Here is a 17,134-nt window from a genome sequence, read left to right on the forward strand (position 1 = left end):
TTTTAAATTTCACATTTAAGTCTTGGATACACCTCAGATTAATATTCCTGTAGGAATTGGGGTAGAAATCAAGGTTCTTTATTTTCTGTATGAAAATCTAGTTGCCTTTATTGAAAAGACCATCCTTTCCCTACTGAACTCTACTAGCATTTTTGCATAAATCAAGACACTCGTTGTATGCTTTTGATCCATTTATCTATCCTTGAGCCAGTGGTATGCTCTCTTAATTATAGCTTTATAGAAATTTCACAATCTAGTAGATTTAGTTCTCCAACTTAGTTATTCTTTTTGAAGATTGTCTCAGTTATTCCAGGTCTTTTTCATTTTCATATAAATTTTAGAAGCAGTTTCCACAGGAAAAAATCTACTAGGATTTGTATTGAGCTTTCATTGACTCTGTACATCATTTTGGGGGATAGTGGATTCATTTGGCAATAATTAAACATTCCAATCCATGATTATGGCATAATTTTCCAATTATTTCGGTCTTTAATTTCTCTTATTTACACTTTGCCATTTTCAGTGTAGAGGTCTTGCACATTTTTTGTTAGATCTATTCCTAATTGTTTTACATTTTTTATGCTTTTTTCAAATTTTTTAAAAATTTCATTTTCTAAATGTTGTTTGCTAGTATGTAGAAATAGTGCTGATTTCTATCCATTGCCTTTGTATTCATTAAACAAACTTAATTTATTAACTCTCATAGTTCTTTGTAAATTACTTTGGAGAATTTATGAACATAGCCGTTTCCTTTGCAAAGGAACACAATTTAATTTTTTTCCTCTCCAGTCTTTATAGTTTTAATTTTTCCTTGCCCAAGTGCACACCCAAAGACCCCCAGAGCTGTGTGAAATAGGAACAGTGACAGTGGAGTCCTTGTTTTGTTATTGACTTCAGGGGAAGGGCATTCAAAGTATCTCCATTGAATAAGAGGCGAACTATAGGCTCTTTTCTTAATTAAGGAAATATGCTTCCATTCTTAGTTTGCGGAGATTTATTTCCCCCCATGGATGCGTGTTGAGTTTTAGCAAATGCTTTCCCTCTGTCTGTTGAATTGATCATGTGGTTCTATTTCTTAAATTGAGGTGGTAAATTAACATGCCAGATTGTCAAAGGTTTATCCAACCTTGCCTTCTAAAATAAATTCGGATTGTTCCTTAAGTATTATCTTTTGGATATAATTATAAAATCTGTTTGATAATATATATTGTTTAGAATCTATGATCTTGAGATATCATTAGCATGTAATTTGCTTTCTTTATTATGTCATCATCTTGTTTTGATATTAAGGTGTGCTGGCTACATGAACTAAGTTTCCTCTTTTCCAAGCCTCTGGAAGAATTTGTGTAAAATTGATATCATTTGTTCCAAAAATATTTGGAGGGCTTTACCAGTGAAGCTATCTGAACTGAGAGTTTTCGGAAAGGATACTCAATTATGAATTCAAAGTTTTAAATAAATACAGGATTCATCTGATTTTCTATGTCTTCTTGTGTCAGTCGTGTCAAATTGCACATGTTTAATGGTGAGTCTTTGTGTTCATATTCCTGCCCCTCCCCCAATATCAGTCATTTCAAAGAACCTACTTTTGGTTTTGTTGATATTCTTTATTGCATTATGTTTTCTCTCTCTTTTATTTCTGTTTGTATCTTTATTTTCTTCCTTCCACTTTCTTTTGATTTAAATTTAATTTGCTCTTTTTCTTTTATTTGTTTTTGGTGTTGAAAGTTTAGATCACTGATTTTCAACCATTCTTTTAAAAGAATATATTCATTTAAAGCTATCCACTCTCTCTAAACCCTGTTTAAGCTGCATTCCATGCATTTTCGTATGATTTGGTTAAAAATATTTCCCAATTTCCATTGAATTTGCTCCTTCATCCGTGGGTTTTTTAGAAGTATGTTAATCAGTTTGTGAGCATCTGGGGGATTTTTAGTTATGTTTTGCTATTGATTTTGTTATTTCACTGTCAGACAACATAGACTATATTATTTTAATCATTTGAAAAGTGTTGAGGCTTGTTTTATTGACCAGATTATGATCTATTTTGATTAATATCAGCCATACCCTTGTAAAGAATATATATTCTGCAGTTACTGGGTCTTATTTGGGTCAAGCTGGTTACTTGTACTAATCAAATCTTTCACCTCTTTACTGATGTGTCATCTATTCTTACCAAGATATATCTTTAAACACTCCAACTCTGGTGCACATTTGAATACTTCTTCCTTTACTTATGTTATTTTTGATTCATGTTCCTCAAAGCTATTTCTGAGATAGAAATACATTAGGATAATTATATGTTACTGTTGAATTGACTCATTTATCAAATGAAAAGTCTTTTATTATCTCTTATAATGCTTCTTGCTTTGTAGACTACTCATTTGGTATTAGTGTTTTAATGGTCTAAAACTTTTTTATACCATCCATCATTTTGTTTTCAACCTATCTATCTTTATATTTAAAATGTGTTGTCTATAAGTAGCATATGGCTGTTTTATACATTGCTTTCAGTTTGATCATCTTTGCCTTTTAATCAGTGTTAGATCCCGTTTACATTTAATGTCTATAGTTGAATTTGTCTAATTTCTTGTGATATTCTTGCTTCATCTGTTTGCTTTTATTTTATTCTTCCTTTCCTTCTCTTTTATTTTATTCCTCCTTTCCTACCTCTTTATGGCATTAATCAAATATTTTTATTATTCTTTTTTCTTCCCAATTTGCTTGTTTTCTTATACATTTTAGAATCATTCATTTAGTGTTGATTCTACCTGGAAATTTCGAAATGTATCTATCAAGTATTAAAATTTACCTTAAATTTGCACTTCAACCTTGTCCCAAATAATGTGAACATCTTTAATTGTCTAACTCCAGCTACTCCCTTTCCATCTTTTTATTATTTATTGGTGTCATATGTTTTACTTTTATGCATAATAAATCCTACAAGTTCTTTTTATTATTATTGTATTAAATAATCAACAGATGTTTATATTTATCCATATCTTCACACTTTCTTGTGCTGTTCATTCTTCCTTCCACTTCTTTTCATTCCAACTGAGGAATTTTAGCATTTCTTGTGTTGAGGGTCTGATGGTGATGAATTCTCTCATATGTCTTTTCCTGAAAACTTTTATTTCATCTTCACTTTTGAAAGATATTTTTCTTGTATTCAGAATTTTAGTTAGGCAGGTGTGGTAGTTAGATTCAGGTGTCAGCTTGGCCAGGTGAAGTTGCCTTGTTCTGTTGCTGTGGACAATAGCATGTGAAGCTCTGATTACATCTGCAGTTGGCTAGGAGGCGTGCCTGCTGCAATGAATGTTCAATTTAATTGCTGGTACTTAAATGAGAGAGCACAACGCAGCACAGCCCAAGCAGCTCAGCCCAGGCCTTTGGAGATGCAGAAAGAAAGCACCCCAGGGAAAGTTGTTGGAACCCAGAGGCCTGGAGAGAAGACCAGCAGAGACCATCCTGTGCCTTCCCACGTAAGAAAGAACCTCAGCTGAAAGTTAGCTGCCTTTCTTCAGAAGAACTATACATTTTTAACTAAATAAATCCCCTTTTATTAAAAGCCAACCCATCTCTGGTGTGTTGCATTCTGGCAGCTTTGGCAGAGTACAACAGATTTGGTACTGGAGAAGTGGAGTGCTACTGCAGTTTGCAAATAGCAAACATGTTGGAACAGTTTTTTGGATGGATAAGGGGAAGATTTTGGAGGAACTGTGAAGAGAATGATGGAGAAGTCCTGAAGTGTTTGAAGAGACTGTTGGTGTAAACAGAACCACTCCCAATCTGAACAAAGAGGAACACAAAAGGGACAAATTGGAGTTTGCAGAGTGAGAACCTTGAAATCTCGGGCCAGGAGAGTGGACCCACCCATATACGTGTAGAGGGTGAGTTTTCCCTGAAGGCAAAGGATGAGCCTTCCACCTCGTTGCAGTGAAAGAGCCATGCTGCCTCAGGCCTTGGAGAAGGTATAGCACACTCCTTGGGGTTTGGGGACAGCCTGACTATCACCACATGGAGGGGTTGAGCGTGTACCCCGGAAATGGCAGAGAGCCCGGGTGTGGTTCCAATGCTTGGAGAAGATGGAGCTGAGAAAAAGGTGATCTCCTCAATGTTCCCTGAGGTTGATTAGGAAAGAGGCGGGCCACTGCACAGGCCCTTGGAAAGAGTGGGACTGCCACTCTCTAAAGCCAAAGGATATATGACTTTCAGACTTTGAAATCGAATGGCGTTTGCCCTGCAGGTTTTCAGAACTGTTTGAGTCTTGTGGGTCCTGTGTTCCTTCCAATTTCTCCCTATAGAAATGAAAACATGTGTCCTGTGACTGTCCCTCGTTTGCATATCAGCACCAGATAACTTGTTTGGGGATTCATAGGTCCAGAGCCAGAAGAGAATTTTTGCTACTTTAATATCATTTAAGGTGATGTGTATAGCTGCCAAGTTGACAAGGGGTGGACATGTGGTAGTTAGGTTCAGGTGTCAACTTGGCCAGGTGAAGGTGCCTAGTTCTGTTGCTGTGGACATGAGCCGATGGCATGTGAACCTCATCTGTCACTGATCACATCCACAGTTGGCTAAGAGGCGTGCCTGCTGCAATGAATGACGTTTGCTTTAACTGGCTGGTGCTTAAATGAATGAGCTCAACGTAGCACAGCCCAAGCAGCTCAGCACACCTCATCTCAGCACTCGCAGCTCAGCCCAGGGCTTTGGAGCTGCAGAAAGGAATCACCCCGGGGAAAGTTGTTGGAACCCAGAGGCCTGGAGAGAAGGCCAGCAGAGATCACCCTGTGCCTTCCCACATAAGAAAGAACCTCAGTTGAAAGTTAGCTGCCTTTCTTCAGAAGAACTATACATTTTTAACTAAATAAATCCCCTTTTATTAAAAACCAATCCATCTCTGCTGTGTTGTGTTCTGGCAGCTTCGGTGGACTAGAACAGCAGGTATTGCCCCCGCTTTGGTACATGCTTTGAAGATCTTGTTCCCTTGGCTTCTGGCTCCCAGAGTTTCCCTTAAAAGTCCATTGTCATAGTCATCATTTCTTACCTTGCAATGACTGCTTCTAAAGAGTTCCTCTTTGTTTTGGGGTTTTGGCTGTTTCATTATGATGTGCCTAGGTGTTTTAGTTTCCTGACTGATGAAGCAAATACCAAACTGTTCTGGTTGCTAATGCTGCTGGCATGCACTAGACCAGAAACAGGTTGGCTTTCACAAAGGAAATTTATTAACTTACGATTTACAGTTCTTAGGCTGTGAAAATATCCAACTCAAACCATCAACAGGTCGGTACCTGGTCTCTGAAGACAGATTGCCAGCTTCCAGGACATCTCTGTGACAGGGGAAGACACATGGCCAGCATCTGGCCAGCATCTGCTGGCCTTAGCTCCTGGGTTTCATTGCTTTCAGCTTTTGGCCTCAGTGGTTTCATCTCCAAGCTTTTGTGGGTCGTCTCTCAGCTTCTCTGAGGCTTTTCTCTATAAGCTTCTTTGGATTTCATCTCAACTTTTGTGAGGCTTCTCTAAGCTTTCTGGGCTTTTTTTCTGTGGGTCCTTGATCCTCCCATAAAGGACTCCAGTAAGGGGATTGAGACCCACCTTGAATGGGGTGGGTCGCAGCTCAATTGAGATAACCTAATCAAAGGGTTCCACCCACAATGGATCTGCACCCACAGGAGTGAAACAAAAGAACATGATCTTCTCTGGGGTATGTAACAGCTTCAAACCACCACACATGCCATGGGCTGGCTTAAACATGCAAATGCATTGGCTCTTGGTGTTGAGGTTAGGAGAAATCCAAAATCAAGTGTCATCAAGGTGATGCTTTTTCCCAGAAGCCTGTAGCATTCCGGGGCTGGCTGCTGGTGACCCTTGGTCTGTTGCTTTTTGGCACGTGGCAATGTGCGTGGCTCTCTCTCCTGGCTGCTTGCTTCTCTTCTGGGTTCTGTTGGCTATCAGCTACTGGCTGCTCCCCCTGCAGCTTTCTCTCTGTCTGACCTTCATTCTGCTTTCAAAGGGCTCCAATCATCCAGATCTGGGCCACCCCTTACCTGAAGTGGCATCTTGAGGAGGTCTTATTTACAAGTGGATTCACTCCCACAGGAAGGGATTAAGTTTAAGAACATGTTTTCTCTCTGTACTTCTGTTTGTATTTTCTATCAGCCTTTTGGTTCACTCACCTTGTGTTCTTCTGTCTTATCTGATGTTATATCCGTCAATGCTGGATTTTATTTTGTCTATCATACTTTGAAGCTTTAGACCATCCCTTTTCTCCTTTTGCCATCCATATTGTTTGTTCCCCTCCCCAATTTCTCAAAATACATAAATTACAATGATTCTGAAGATCTTATCCAGTAACTCCAATATCTTGGCCATCTCTGGGTCTGTTCCTATTGACTATTTCATTTCTTGGTAATGCCACATTTTCCTGCTTCTTCACATCTGGTAATTTTATACTTTTTATGTTGGACATTATGTATGAAGCATTGGAGGTCGTTGATTATTATTTTCTTCTAAAGAATGTTGAATAGGTTTTGTTATGATAAGGAGTTAAATTATTAGCAGATGGTTTTATTGATATAGTCTTTCTCCCTTTTCCCTCAGTCCTGGGCTTTATTTTACTTCTAAGCTTGGTCCTTGTCCCCAGGGTATCAGTCGAGTTCCTAGGACATTTTCCAAGGTCTCTCCACTGTCTAAATACCCCCAGCTGCTGTTCTCCAGGCCTCCGAGAGTCTCTCCCTATGCTGTGCAGCCTGAGATTCAGCCAAGGACCCGTGGGGTATTTATAGGATGACATTTGGGTTTCTTCTCTGCAGCTGTTTTCTCTCTCCTATTCTATCATTCAGATCCAACCATCTTAGCAGTCCTGAGTCATGGGAATCTTCACCCAGCAGGACCCCTGCTCTGAGCTTGGGCTCTGTTTTCCAGAACGATGGAGAGTGTTTCGGTGACAAAACCAGGAGGAATATGAGTGTCATTGGGCTTCCTTCATTCATGGACTATAGACCTGCATTAGTTGCTGTCTGAGTCCTGCAAATAATTGTTTTTGCGTTTTGTCCATACCAGCTATTCAGACTCTGCCCAGGTGAATTTTGAGCGGAAGCATCTAAGGTTAGAAGAAAGATGGATAAGGACGAGCATTTGGGGCAAAAGAACAGAAGCCACAAGGCCCGGATGCAGGCAGGAGTCTGAGTCTGGGATGTTAGAAGACGAGCCAGGGTGGCTGGAGCACAGAGGCTAAGGACGGATGTGGTGTGAGATGAGGCTGCAGAAGTTGTCGGGGACCATTTCACAAAGGCTTTAGGGGCTGTGGCCATGATATTCTTTTCCTAAGTCCAACAGGAAGCTATTGGGGGGTTTAACAGGAAAACAAGATGATCCGATTTATTTTTTTAAAGAAGTTACTGGCTGCTGTGAGGAAAAGGAGCAAGGCGCAGGGAGAACGGTTAAGAGGCTTTTGCATTAATCTGTCAAGAAATGATGCTTGAGTTGAGACAGCTGCGATTAAAAGAAGAGCACATCCCACATGCAAACTGTAGATGGACACGGTGGGATTTATTGACGGACAGATATCGGAGGGTGAAGAAAGCATCCCCCTTCCGTCCATTCTCCAAGGAATAGGGGGAGAGATCTTAAGTCACACCCCTGATGATGGTAGGCTGTGGCCTGAAACGGTGCTGCGGCTTCCCACTGCCCTTGGCATGGAATCCGGATTTCTGATTATGCTTTATCACCGGCCTCCGAGAGCCTCGGGGGCTTCAGTGTTTGCTGCTCACCTCCCCACCCTCTTCACTCCCGCTGCAAGCTTTGCCTTCGTTCCCTCCATGCCTGGCCTACCCCTCCCTCTGAACCCTTACTTTCTCTCTCTCTCCCGAGAAGGCCTGCTCCTCCAGTAGGTCTCTTTTGGGGGATGGGGGTTTCTCCTGCAGGGACCTGTCCCCAGCTCCCCAGGCTGTGGGGGGTGGGTGATGCATTGGAGCTGTCTCCCCTGCATTTCTTCCCGACTCTGCTTTCTGGGCCCTCAGATCCGTAGCTTGCAGCTGGGCCCGGTGTGAGTAGTCACAGCACAGAACTCTGCAAATGCTGCAAATCGGTGTCCCTTCCCCACCCGGAGAGTGTTTGTCAAGACCTTGCCACCACTGGATGGGTGCCCGTTGGGGTGGCTCAGTGCCTCCTGTCTTCTCTTTTTCATGCTGTGTTAAGCTGCCTGCTTCCGTGTCGTCCTCACCCACCAGGCAGAGCTCCCAGGGAGCTGAGTGCGCCCCTGTCTCCTGGTCCAAGTACAGGGCCAGGATGTCAGCTTCGGGAGCGGGTAACTCCCAGGACAGCTGGCAGTGCTGCCCACCCCCGCCCCTGTAGGTCCACCCCCCACTTTGAATCTCATTAGAACATTCCCTGGATGCCCCCTGGGGACTGTGGTGAGAAGCCACAGCCCAGCCCATTGCTAGAAGAGGGAAGCAGCAGAGACTCGGAACTTTCTAGAAAGGCCAAATTGTTTTGCAAGACTTGGAGGGGAAGCATTCGGACATGCATCTGTTCTTGAACAGCTCCCAGCCTGTGACTCTCGGGGCCATGCAGTGCAAATTTCTATTAATTAAAAAAAAACTACGAATTCCATTCTGCCATAGAATTCCTCGTGAGCAAACAGGGCCCTGCCAGCCACCGGGTCACGGTGATTCTCCCCCTCTTCTTTCCAAGCAGAATTACCGGGGTACTGGGGGAGACTGCTCCTCCCAGCTCAGGAGCGCGGGAAGAGATGCTGTTTATGGACCTTGAGGCCCTCAGCATGGCTGATTGAAGTAAACGCAGACTGCTGCGAGGAAGGAGGATGGGCCGGGGCTCGGCTTTCCCCCCCACTCACAGGTGGAACTTCTGACTTCTGACTTCCATCCCAGCTGCCTTTTCAAAGGCCGCCTCGGCGCTAGGAACCCAGAGCTTTATGAGCCTGTGCCCTCTGGCCCAGAGGCCCCCTTCCGACAGCCTTAGGGAGAGGGTCAGAGGGTGCTTGCACATTTTTTAGAAGGACCACAGCCCCAGTTCCAGCAGGGAAATGTTAGAATAATCGAAGCATTTGACATGCTCCCAGAATGCGATGTAGGTACCTTTCAATGTTATTTAATGACATGGGGAGATGCCCATGACACGGTGTTTAGGGGAGAGAAGGCAAGGATCAAAGGATACGCCTGGTATGGTTAAATGTTTCAGTTCAGTTTTTTATAGAGAATCAGATATGTGTATATTTGTACAAAAATATAAACATACAAAAAATTAAAAATAGGGCGGACTAGAGTAGCCCGGTGGCAGAGTTCTCACCTGTCATGCAGAGACCCAGTTTCGATTCCCGGTGCCTGCCCATGCAAAAAAATAAAACAAACTTAATAAACATTTAGAATCCAGAGCCACTTGGGGCAGTAGTCTCCCAACAATTTGGCCACACTTAAAATTCTAAAACAGCCTCGACCCACCCCCCTGTTCCCGGGAATCCCTTACTGGTGTCCATACAAAGCCCACTAACCTCACTGAGACCCAAGAAGAGTGAGAGGCAATTTGGAGCTGATTTAAGAAAAGTGTCTGGGGAAAATGCGATAACTTCTGTTTTATGCCAAGGTATGAAAGTTTGATATCATCAGCATCTCATAATTTGATTTGAACCTTGAATTTTATTTATCATGAAGTGACTACATCTGTTCAAACAGATCCATTCAAACAGATCCTGGAATGCCATTGCATAGTACATTATTTAAAAAATAACATTAGAAAATGCTGTTCTGGGCCCCCCTCCACCCTCGCTGACACCCCTTCCCCACCTGCCCCTCCTCCCCCCGCCCCACGAAAACCAGCCTGGGCCGCACACTTACTCACGCACGTGTGAAAGAGCAGAGCTAAGATGGGAAGGAAGCATATAGATAATCCCAAAGTTTACGCTGGATAATAGGATTTGGGGTGGTTTCTGTTTCCTTATTATCTAAAATTTTCTGCCATGAGAAAAATTTAGCCAGCAAAACCCAAAGCTAAGGAGAAGAGCGGGCTCCGTTTGTTTGCAAAGGCAAATGCTGGCAGATGACCTAAGAGCTGCATTGCTGTGTGATTCCCGCAGCTCCAGGGGGCCTCCGCCTCTGCCCAGGACGTCAGCCTGCCCCTCAGGCCGCTGCCCCAGCAGCCGCTGACCCCGACGTGCCAGCTTGGAGACCAGGAGTCCCGTGGCTGGGAGGAGGCCAGCCGTCTCGGGTCCCAGCTCAAGGACAAGGTAGGCTGGGCCCCTGACTCCTTTACCTTTCTCGTAAAGGAATAAATAATCAGCTGAGGTCTCATCAGCAGTTTCCTAGTATTTATTAGATTTTTAAAGGTTAGATTCACCCCATCTAGCTATCCTCTGTTTACTCAAGCAAAAACAATGTGTAACTTTTTTTTTTTAATTTCAAACAAAAAACGTTACATAGATAAAAGTCTAGGTGCTACCTCTGTAGGTGGAGGTGGGTGTGGCTTTAGAAGGGCAGGAAGAGGGAACTGGTGGCGATAGAACAGTTTGGTGTCTGGGCTGTGGAGGTGGGCACGTGGGTAATCGCGGGAGGTAGAATGGCATAGAATGGAATATTCTCGCACGTACAGGGGGTAGACGTTCAGCTGAAGCAATCAGAATGAGTTCCACGTGTTGCATTGTGTGAGTATTGCAATACTCACACAATTGTATTGTGGGCTATTCTACCATACTTTTGCAAAATTGGGGAAACCTGGCATAGTGCACAAGGGATCATTCGGCATTATTTCTTAGAGCTGTAGGTAAATAGGAAATCATCTCAATTTTTTTTTTCAAAGAGAGAAAGAGTTTATTACTAGGCACGTAGTAGGAGAACAGATGGCCGAGTGGCCCAAAATCTATACAATCATTATCGGAGATCAAGGCAGCTGGATTCCAATTCAGAGATTTCAGGCATCTCCCTCTGTCTACTCCAGTATACCAGAAAGCAAAAAGGAATATTTGTGTAACGATTCAGTAATCAAAATCATCCCTTAAATCCTGATTTACTGGGTACAATTCCTCCCTCTCATTTGGTGATTCTCTGTCAATCTTGAGGGACATCTGGGCAATAACTGTCTGTGTCAAGGCTGAAAAGGGGTGCTGTTATTAAGGGGCAAAGGGATGAACCAATGAAACCAGTTGTTATTCTTGGATATTCCCTTATCTCTGAGTTTCAGAGCTTCTCTGGCATTGGAACAATCTGGAGATTTCAAGTCTCTGAAAATAAACTTAATAAGCAAAACTTTATAGAGCACAGGATATCTTTCAGGGCGTACCGGGACACCGTTGGTTGGGGTTTGACGTATTGTGGCAGTTTGCAATGTCTGGCTGAATGTCGCATGAAAGGAACCTCCAGAATGACCTCTCAACTCGATTTGAAATCTCTTAGCCACTGGAACTCTATTTCTTTACCCCCTTTCAGTCAACTAATCCATGATACCGGGGCCAGGCTCATCCTTGAAGAACTTATGTCTTATGCTGCCAAGGCCAGTTACGTCCCGTGATGCCAGGGCCAGTTGTGTCCCATGATGCAAGGTCCAGTTACGTTTCATGCTGCCAGGGCCAGGCTTACACTCCTGGAAATTATGTCCCACGCTGGGGGGATGCTCAGAGTTTGGTTTAAAGTGAGACCACATTTGAGCAACAGCAGAGATTTTCTGGAGTTGGCTCTTAGGCCCTAGTCCTAAGTAGGTTCAGTTTACTATTTTAGAAATCAGTTTCATAAGGGCAAGCCTCAAAATTGAGGCCAAAAACTTTATCTCAATTTTTTTTTAATGCAAAAATAAGTCCTTCCTCCTCCCTCAACCCCAACCCCTTCTCTCCTTTAATATTTTTTTCAGGTCTACATACCTGAAATTGGAATGTATATATGTGTAAACATATATGAAAGTGTATCAAAATAGGCTGCACCTTGTTTTCATCTAATAAAAAACGTTGGTGGTATTTCCATGCCAAGTACATGCACACTGACCTCGGTTTTTACCACCCTGTGTGTTCTTTGATCATCTGGCTGAACCATGACTTAATGAACTGATTGTTTGGGGAAATGAATATTGTTTCTGTTTCTTTGCTTTTACAAGCAAGGCTTCAGTGAACATTTCTATGCATCTGTGTTGGCATATGTTTCCTAGCAGAGGAATCACTGGGTCAAAGGATAAGTCCAGCACCAACTTTGATAGGGAACAAATGGCAAATAACCCTGCAGAGTGGTTGCCTCTGTTTATCATCCCACCAAAAATAAATGAGTATACTCATTTCCCACAATTTGTCACTTTGAATGTTATCGAACTTCAAAATATTTTGACAAACTGGTGGATGAAAAATGCACTGTGAGCATGTTCGTGTAACTCCTGACCCTTTTCCCACATGTTCCCGGTGTAATCCACATCACATTCCGTCTAGAATTCTAAATCTTTTCGTCTACGCTGTTCCATCGCCTTCATGTCTTATTATTTTATGATTGCAGTAAACCATTGGGTGGATGTGATGTTCTATTATTGGACCTAGAGTTATCCACTAATTTATTATTATAGTAAATTATTTTATTATATTATTATTGATAATTATTATTATAGTGTATATATAACTTCAGACAACCAAGTGGAAGTGTTGAATCTTAACACATATTGCAAAATTGTTTTCCAAGTAGTAGCACTACTTCCAAAATCACCACCAGTAAATAAGGGTAGCTCTCTCTGCCCCCTCAACCAACATGGAGTGTGCTATTTGTGTTTGTGTGTGTGCTTGTGTGAGTGTGTAGTACTACTTTTATTTTTCTTCTACTTATCTGATGTGAAAAAAAAATTTAACTCCAGTTGCTTGTGTTAAACCTTTTAACTACAGCCTATATATTTTTAAATGTTTTCTTTTTTGGGGGGGGTGCATTCTCTTTCTTTCTGTGTTTCATTTTAGGTATTTTCTTTTAGTCTCTCTTCCAAGTAAATAATACTCTTTAGGTGAGTCTAATTTGCTCTTTAGACTCATTGTTTTAGTTTATAATTTAAGTTCCCATCTTTTACATTCCTCGAATTTTCATTTGATTCTTTTTTATAGTGTCCAGTTTCTGCTAAAATTCTTGTAATACAATTCTTGAGTACTTTAATCCATTCCTTTAAAGTCTGTCTCTGATAACTCTTTAGGCAGACGGATAGCTTATGAATCTGTTCCTATTGTCACTTATTTTTCTCTTGGTGTTTGGTCATCTAGTTGAGTCTCTTCTTAACACCAGGTAATTTTTGACCAATTGCCAAACAGTGTGAATGGAAACTTGCAGAAAAAATTATAACACTCTGGATGGCAGATGCAAGGGATTAATTCAAAGCTGGGCATCATTCTCCATGAGTGCTGGCCTCCACGTTGGAAGGCTGGGCTGTTACCTACCAGGACCCCTCCTCGTGGCTGGAGATCTGCCTCCAGATTTTGTCCCTCACAGCTCTGTAAGAATGCTAGGATACCTGCCCTCCACCTCAACACCCAGCCTGTCCCCGCTACTTTCTGCAAATAACTGAGAGGCTGCAAGGGAAAAGCAGCTCTGGATTTGCACTCTCTTCTCTGTACTTTCCTTCTCTCTGGGACCTTAAACCCTCCAGTCCTCAGCCACAGGGGCAGCTGCCTGAAGCTGTCAGCCTGTGCTTGTGTGTTTGTCCAGCTTGTCTTATTCCAGGCCGGATAACTGGTCAACAGCCAGCTACACAGCTGGTAAGAGAAGCCTGGCTTCTGGGGTTATATATTTTTTTTAAAAAAAATTTTATTGTTAAATATAACATGCATTCAATTCCCAGTGCCTGCCCATGCAGAGAAAACAACAACAACAAAAAAAAAACCCTAAATATAACATACATAGAAAGAAAAGGAAAAAAATCAATGATTTTCAAAGTACACTTTAGTAAGTAGATACAGAACAGATTTCAGAGTTTGTTATGGGTCACCATTCCACTATTTCAGATTTTTCCTTCTAGCTGCCCTAAAGCACTGGAGGCTAGAAGAAATCTTTTTTTCTTTTTTTGTGAAAAATAACGCATGTACTAAAAAGCAATAAATTCCAAAGCGCATGACAATAATTAGTTGCAGAACAGATTTCAGAGTTTGGTATGGGTTGCAATTCCACAATTTTAGTTTTTACTTCTAGCTGCTCAAAGGCACTGGAGAGTAAAAGAAATATCAATATAATGATTCAGCAATCATACTTATTTGTTAAACCCTACCTTCTCAATATAATTCCACCATCACCTTTGATCTTTCACCCCCTCTTTAGGGGTATTTGGGCTATGCCCATTCTAACTTTTTTGATAATATGAGATGGGGGAAGGGACTAGTTGAAGTTCTGGGGGTTGATATTTTAAATAACCTCAGCATTTGGGGAGACAGGGAGGCACTTTCCTCTGATGGTCACTTGTGACCGGGGGCTCTGAGTGTCCATTCCTGACCCCGTAGACCGAGCTGTGGACACCCATTTGGGTGCATTTAGTGGTCAGGCCTGGGAGGGAGGCTGGCACTGGGCGACACCTTGGCAGGGTGTGATCTGGCATTTTACCTCCACCCCTGACTCCCTCTTAGACCCTTAGAGCCGGCTATGGACTAGGTAGAGGTAAGCCTCCCTCTTCTACAGCCCACAGGGGAGGGTCCTCCATGTCACAGCCCCCTGCTCCCAGGCCACTGGCCTCACTCTTCTGGAGAACCCTGGGACAAGGGCCTTGTTCGCTTTCGTTGTTTGTTTCTTTCTTTCCATAATGCTTTATCCATATCTTTTTAAAAAAATAACATCCAACGAAAGTCACTTATTTGAAAAAAGTATTTGCAAAGTCCCCTTGGGGGAATGGCGAGAAAGGGGGAAAATTCAATTTCCCCAAGTGGAGAATTCTTGATATTCTCACAAGCAGTGGGGACAACCAAAGCAATAGGCTGAGCCCCCAAGTTCATATGAAACTTAACCCCATGAAAGAGATTAAGCCTACTTAAAATTAGGCATAAGAGTCACCCGCAAGACAACCTCTTTCATTGCTCAGATATGGCCTCTCTCTCTCAGCCAACACAAGCAAACTCACTGCCCTCCCTCTCTCTACATGGGACATGACTTCCAGGGGTGTGGACCTTTCTGCCAACATGGGACAGAAATCCAAGAATGAGCTGGGACTCAGCACCAAGGGATTGAGAAAACCTTCTCGACTGGAAGAGGGAAGAGAGAAATGAGACAAAATACTGTGTCAATGGCAGAGAGATTCCAAACAGAGTCGAGAGGTTATCCTGGAGGCTATTCTTGCGCATTAAACAAACATCATCTTTTTAGTTAAGTCATAACAGAGAGGCTGGAGGGAACTCTGAAAATGTAGAGCTGGGTTCCAGTAGCCATGTTTCTTGAAGATAATTGTATAATGATATAGCTTTCGCAATGTGACTGTGTGATTGTGAAAACCTTGTGTCTGGTGCTCCTTTTATCTACCTTATGGACAGATGAGTAAAACATATGGATTAAAAATAAATGAAAAATAGGGGGAACAAATGTTAAAATAAATTTAGTAGATTGAAATGCTAATGATCAATGAAAGGGAGGGGTAAGGGGTATGGTATGCATGAATGTTTTTCAGTTTTCTTTTTATTTCTTTTTCTGAATTGATACAAATGTTCTAAGAAATGATCATGATGATGAATATACAACTATGTGACAATATTGTGAATTACTGATTATATGTAGAACAGAATGATCATATGTTAAGAATGTTTGTGTTTGTTGTTATATTTTTAAGAAAAATTTTTTAATTAATTAAAAAAGAAAAACCCACCCTGAATGAGGTGGGTCACATCTCGATGGGAGTAACCTAATCAAAAAGTCACTTATTTGAAGTGTACAATGCAGTGGTTTTCAGTATATTCACAGAGTTGTGCAGCCCGTTGCCTCAATTTTAGAATATTTTCACCCCCCTCCCACCCACAAAAAGCCCATACCTGATGGCAGCCACTCCCCATTTCTTCCACCCCAACCTCTAGGCATTTACTTGTCTACTTTCCATCTCTATCCATTCACTTATTCTGGCATTTCGTATAGAATGGATCGTATTGTCTGTGGTGCTTTGTGACTGGCTTCTTTCACTTGGGATAATGTCTTTAAAGTTCATCCATGTTGCAGCATGGGTCAGAACTCCATTTCTTTTTATTGCTAAACAATCCATTATATGGACGTGTCAAATTTTATTCATCCATTCATCTGTCGATCGATGGACATGTGGGCTGTTATCACTTTGGGGCTATTAAGAATGATGCTGCTATGGAAATATGTGTGTACATGTTTTCGTGCGGACATGTGCTTTCGTTTCTTTGAGGTGTATACATAGGAGCGGAATTGCTGAGTCATGAGGTCACTCTATGCTTAACCTTCTGAGGGTATGCCAGGGCTGATTTCCACAGTGACGGCTCCATTTCCCATCCCTGCCAGCATTGTGTGAGGTTCTGACTTCTCCACACCCTCGACCACACTTGTCATTGTCTCTTATAGTGAAGCCTCATGGGTGGCTGTGCAGGGGCATCACAGCATGGTTTTGATTTGCATTTCCCTGATGGCTAATGATGTTGAGCATCTTTTCACATGCTTCCGGCCATTTCTACATCTTCCTTGGAGAAATGCCCCCTCAGATCCTTTGCCCATTCTTAAATGGAGTTATTTATTTCTGAGTTGTAAGCATTCTTTATATATGCTAGAGACCAGTCCCTTATCAGATATATGATTTGTAAATGTTTTCTCCCCTTCCTGGGATTATCTTTTCACACTCTTCTCATTCATTTTTTTTTCCCCCACAATCACGTAGTCACATTGCTAAAGCTGTATCATTATACATTCATCTTCAAGAAACATGGCTACTGGACCACAGCTCTACAGTTTCAGGCAGTTCCCTCTAGCCATTCTAATACACCTTAAACTAAAAAGGGGATATCTATAAAATGCGTAAGAATAACCTCTGGAATAATCCCTAGATTCTGCTGGGAATCTTCCCTCAGCCACTGACACTTTATTTTGTCTCATTTCGCTCTTCCCCTTTTTGGTTGAGAAGGTTTTCTCAGTCCCTTGATGCTGAGTCCCAGCTCATTCTAGGATTTCTGTTCCACGTTGCCAGAGAGGTTCACACC

General features: G+C 42.1%; 1 protein-coding gene across 1 annotated transcript in view; it reads left to right on the top strand.

The window, feature by feature from the left end:
• Positions 1 to 8,289: 8,289 nt before the first annotated feature.
• LOC143663330 (uncharacterized protein C4orf50-like) overlaps positions 8,290 to 17,134 on the top strand; it is a 37,378-nt gene continuing 28,533 nt past the window's right edge. The window contains exons 1-3 of the mRNA XM_077137076.1: positions 8,290 to 8,308; positions 8,892 to 8,989; positions 10,094 to 10,243. Of these exons, the coding sequence (XP_076993191.1) occupies positions 8,290 to 8,308; positions 8,892 to 8,989; positions 10,094 to 10,243 (267 nt within the window). The remainder of the gene's footprint in view (positions 8,309 to 8,891; positions 8,990 to 10,093; positions 10,244 to 17,134) is intronic.

This window comes from Tamandua tetradactyla, chromosome 19 (genome assembly GCF_023851605.1).
Source record: "Tamandua tetradactyla isolate mTamTet1 chromosome 19, mTamTet1.pri, whole genome shotgun sequence".
NCBI classification, from domain to species: domain Eukaryota; kingdom Metazoa; phylum Chordata; class Mammalia; order Pilosa; family Myrmecophagidae; genus Tamandua; species Tamandua tetradactyla.